The sequence below is a fragment of the Saccostrea cucullata genome, unplaced genomic scaffold (genome assembly GCF_032062105.1).
Source record: "Saccostrea cucullata isolate Sc308-1 unplaced genomic scaffold, CSIRO_AGI_Scuc_v1 ctg22057, whole genome shotgun sequence".
Taxonomy (NCBI): domain Eukaryota; kingdom Metazoa; phylum Mollusca; class Bivalvia; order Ostreida; family Ostreidae; genus Saccostrea; species Saccostrea cuccullata.
The window spans coordinates 29-5,242 of NW_026932551.1; the positions used below are offsets into that span (position 1 = coordinate 29).

The window sequence follows — 5,214 nt, forward strand, 5'->3', positions numbered from 1 at the left end:
AATACATCATAAAGGCATCTGCTTATTATATAGAAGTCAACCCTTATGTGTCAATACATCGTATGGATTATAAGTAAATTACAGAGGATCATACAATATTGCATATTTATAAAAATTATTTCATAAAAAAATCATACAATAAATCATCACAATAACCTATATTTATCAGACTGAGTGTACATGTATACCATATGTTGAAATGTCTTTTGGGGTTCTTGATTGGTAAATAAAATATTTTGTATGTGTGACTTAACAATAAATATGAAATTTCACATTATACAAGCATATAATATTAAATTTGCACTTAAGTGGGTTATGCTTTTTTTTCTACAAAAGCTGCAACATTAATTCACATCTAACAATCAACGAAAGCATTTTATTGTTTAAATTAGACCTTTTCTTAAAAGAAATGTAAAGAAATATTCCCTGGCTATAAAAAAAGACATCAAAATGCAACCTATGAATTTTACCATCATTTTGCCTGAAATATGTCATGTCATTCAAAATTCTGCCTGGAAATAGAGAGAGGCATTGTTTTGATAGTTGATAGGCAGACTAAATTTGATTGACTTGGCCCCCAAACTGGCAGCTCCTATAGCTGCTGACTCCTTCAGTTCTAGTAAACTTATCTTAGATATTCTGGTATTCCTTTTCCTGTCCTTTAAAACACTCACAAAACCTGAAAAAAATTAATCTATTCTACAGTGTATATTCAATTAAACATCCAGGAAAAATTACAAGAATTATTCCCCTTATCACTTGTTTCATAGCTACAGAATAAAGTAACTGTCTGTCAGGGCTCTCACAAAATAAGCCTGACAGAAAATTAGAACAGTCAGGGTATATTTTTCATACATCATAAAATAATTGCCGTGTTGTAACTGAAATCCTTTTATTTTACAAGATAGAAAATTTGTCTAAATAATGTCATTTCCTTTTTCTTTCAATTCTAAATAACTCTTGAACATAACATGCACTGGGAGACAAATTTTGTGTGTGAATAGACAGGGTGTCCGATTGTGCAGTGTGAAAAACATGGAAAATAGTAAAATGGGAAAGAAATCCAAGGTCAGAATTCACAGTGTGTCATATTATTCAGGTGTCGGATTAGACAGTTTTCACTGTATCTGTACAAATAACCTACCAACAATATTCATCTGCTTGACAATGATTTGAGATATCTCCTTGGCTGCTGCTATTTGAGCCTTCTCTCCTAACAGTCCTCCGATGGCCGACCTTATGATGAACAGAACACACTTCCTGGCATATACAGCATCCACATGAGTGGGCGTCGCCTTGGGGTTGGCCACCAGATCAAAGATGTGGTTCAGGAACACGGAAATATTTCTCTCCAGCCACAGGCCCCCCATGGACTTCACAAACTCTATATAGGCCTGTAAAATTTGTTCAAATACTAGATACTTATATAAATTTCATAATAGATAGACTTGTTTATATACTGAAAGGATCAGATACTGTACACAGGGTTATTTTCTCCTCATATTATTATTCATCCATTTACACTTGCAAAGAATTTTGCCCATTTTGAATTCGCCGAGTCAAAGTTTTGTCTAAGAAATTATACTGTGTTCTTTGAATTTGTCCCATTTTATATTCACTTGTCTGTGAAAGGGAAAAAACAGTGAAAATAAAACAGGAGCAAAAATTTCCCTGTATACAGTTATTAAAAATATTTGCATTCATTTGAATGACTGCTGATATGTTAATACAAAAATTGACATTATTATGTCTGAGATCACCAGGTTTATACTTGAACAATGCGACTCTTCATTGCTGAATGTTATCATTTACATTATATCTGTCCATCTGTTTTGGTCTGACTTACATGTGTGACTCCCACTCGAATTTCTCTATTGATATTTCCACTCCCTATTCCTCCTTTCAAAAAGCCAACAGACAACAGATTCAATACATCTTCAAGTTTGGGCTGCTTCCATTTAGCTGTCAAGAAAAAAATATATTTTCGTTATCTCATAATCTATGATGAGTCTGTAACTTCTCTTTCATATAATTTTTCTCTCTTTCTGGTCCATTGGCACCCAAAACTTAATCTAATGCTTCATATATCTTAGTCTCTAAATGTTCATATATTTGTTACGTTAAAATCTTGCATTGAACTCTTACGGATAAACTCAGGGTCATAATTTTTCCTTTAAAATAATGAAGTAAAGTGATAAGGACGAAGAAGAAAATTATTTATAAATTTATATTTTGCAAGGAATTATTTTTCTATCAAAATTATCAGTTTCTATAGGTTTATATATTACATTCCATGATAAGGTTCAGTTCACGGTTTTTACTTCTTAAAAAGATTTCTTTTATCTCTCACCACCCCACCATTAACTAGACAGCTACATTTCCGCATTCATCTGCCACATTGCTACCATCCCAGCCTCAGAAAAAGAGGGGGATCTATGATATCGTTATCAGAAAACATACAGAGAAGTACCACTTGTTCCTTATACAAAAAAAACATTTCAGGTTCCTAATCACTTTTGAGATAAATATCAATATTCAACAAAAGATATACTTAAAAGAAGAAATTCAACAGACCCTTATCAACAGAAGGTTATCTGAATCCAGCTGTTATCAAAATATATCAGCTGTGTTAGAATTAAGATACTGCAACAAAGTGGTTTACTTACTTAATAACTACAATAAATATCACCTTCTCCTATTACAATAATGGGTTTCTTTCTTTGTATATCTATAAAGCTTCTGAACCAAGCAGATTTTAAAAGCAGTAAAAGTAAAAAAAAAACTTTTTTCTTTAAATTAGGTTTAAATTTGACCAAAAAATAAAAGAAGGAAAGGATTTGAATATGGGTGGCAGAAAAAATTGTGATATCTTACTATTACAATATTATAATATTGTCTGAATAGTGAAAAGATTACAGGTTATACAATATACTAAGCATTAAAGAGCAGATTTCTAATATAAGCCCCATAGATACCAAGTAGGGATGGCAATTGAATACAATATCACTATTCGGTTAACCGCAAGACTTTCCGACAGATTTACTGGTTGTCAGTTCCAAAATATGCATTTTCTTGATGTACATACTTTTTTCTAAGTACCTGGTAGCTCTATTCATATACAAGAAGACTGAATATAGTCTTGATGTTAAAAAATTTTATTTCAATATTTGTCTTGATTCTTGATTTAAATAAAAACCCACATGCTTATATTTCTGATTTCAGTTTCAATGATCAATATAGACTGGAAAAATTAGATAACCAGGAATTAAGTCTGCAAAATCATTGATAATTTTCCAAGCAGATTCCACATACATTCATTCTATGTTGTCACAATAATTAAAACTAAATCTGAAATACATAACTTTATTTACAAAGTTTATTTGCTAATTATTTTAATATTTGATAGATAACTGCAAAAGACAAACATACTGATTTGCAGTTCTCAATGGTGATTCAATACTCATTAAAGAATTACAGGACAGTCAGGGTAATATGGTGTTTGAACAGTTATTAACACTTCAAACACAAAATGACTGATTTAATATCCTACAATCTCAATCTGGAGAAGCATAATTCGATCAAGTCATCTTGGATATGTGTAAATAGCACATATACTCTTACTATTGATAAAATCACACTTTTCACATGTGAAAATGATGAAATATCCACGTTTATACAAAGATTTTTTTTTTGAAAAATGAATTTTAAAAAAATTACGTTCAAATTTATATATATTTTATTTTTTCCGACTAACCGATTACTTATTTTCTAACTGACTGCCATTGTTCTGAATGAGTAATCCAAATTGCCATCCCTAATACCAAGCTATTATTACCGGGTAATTTATAGTGTATTATTAGTTAAAATACCTCCAAAACTCAGCCTAGAAAAATTGCCTAAAACAGAAGAGATAATTAGGTTTTTACCAAGCTTACATGTTCTACACACTAAAGTGCAGGAAGGACATCTTTTTAATGCACTAAAAGAGCACTTTAAAATGTACTTTCAAGAACACCTGTGAACAATCAAAGAGGAAATATGATGCATGAGAAAGATCATTTAAGTGGAATCTCAACCTAAATTTAACCGTCAGAGTTAAAGTTTTACTACAAGATTCTGACAGGCATATGGAAGGTGCATGACACAAATATTAGTAAATCAATTCTCAATTACTTTCTTGGTCAATGAACCCAATGAAAATGTTAACACCATACTAAATATGATTGAAAATGATATCTCATAGCACAAACTCTATTGATTGTCTATTAAATCACACTTAACGAGTTTCTGTAATTAACTTTACCTGTGCTGGCTGCTTTAGGACTCTGAGTCGTTGACATAAGATTTCCTAGAAGTTTCGCCACTGCACACCTGACATCATAATTAGAGCCGTCTAAGGCTCGGAAACAAAGGGAGCTAACTGTCTCCAACTCACTTGTGTACATGAAAGGGGCCTCATTCACCAGTTGTAGCATGCACTGAAACACGTATCAAAATTTGTGAAGCTGAAATTTTTTTTTAAAGATGACTATTATCTGTATATACATGAAATCAACATATAGGTCACAAAAAATATATAAATGGCACAAAAAATGATGTTACTTTAAAGTCCTGTTTCTGGAAACATTTTTGAGATTTTTATTTATATTTCAATTAATTAGAAATCCTAATAGATACTAAATTTACAGAAATTTATACCACCTATCCAAAAGAGAATTATTTTTTTTACAGTCATGAAATTTGTCAGGTTTGATGGTGCCATGTGAGTATTTCCTTAAGTCATGCACATACCTAACATACAATATTACTTTTGGGAGAAGGGAGGGAAAAGAAATTATAATTGACATACACTTGATTGTTTCATCTTAATTTTTTCATAATATGCAGCTATGCTTTGTAGTTTTCTACTTTCGTTTTTAAAAAAAAAAACGATCTCTTTGGATTCCGATTTTATGGTTTGACTAGTGTTTTATTGTCTTTAATTTATAATTTTAATAAAAGAACTAACAATTATCACGTTAATCTATATGTTTCACCTTGCATACCCCTTAAAACTGACAAGATAATCCCTAATTGCCCCAAGCTATAAGCTACCTGTACCTGGACAACTGCGTGCGTTCATGCGTGAAGTGATTTCCTGTGACTAACACCTGGTTAAATAAACAATGAAACTTGTCTGTGTGCATTGAATAAACAAGTCTGACATTGTTATCC

The 5,214-nt window shown here is 31.4% G+C and overlaps 1 protein-coding gene across 1 annotated transcript; it reads right to left on the reverse strand.

Moving 5' to 3' along the window:
* Positions 1-500: 500 nt before the first annotated feature.
* On the reverse strand, positions 501-4,507 carry LOC134235389 (HEAT repeat-containing protein 5B-like). Its single transcript, XM_062717523.1, has 5 exons — positions 4,304-4,507; positions 3,870-3,896; positions 1,847-1,962; positions 1,145-1,394; positions 501-679 (listed from the first exon to the last, which is right to left on the reverse strand). Exons 1-5 carry the CDS (start codon positions 4,473-4,475, stop codon positions 501-503), a joined length of 744 nt encoding a protein of 247 aa, XP_062573507.1. The 5' UTR covers positions 4,476-4,507.
* Between the last annotated feature and the right edge of the window lie 707 nt (positions 4,508-5,214).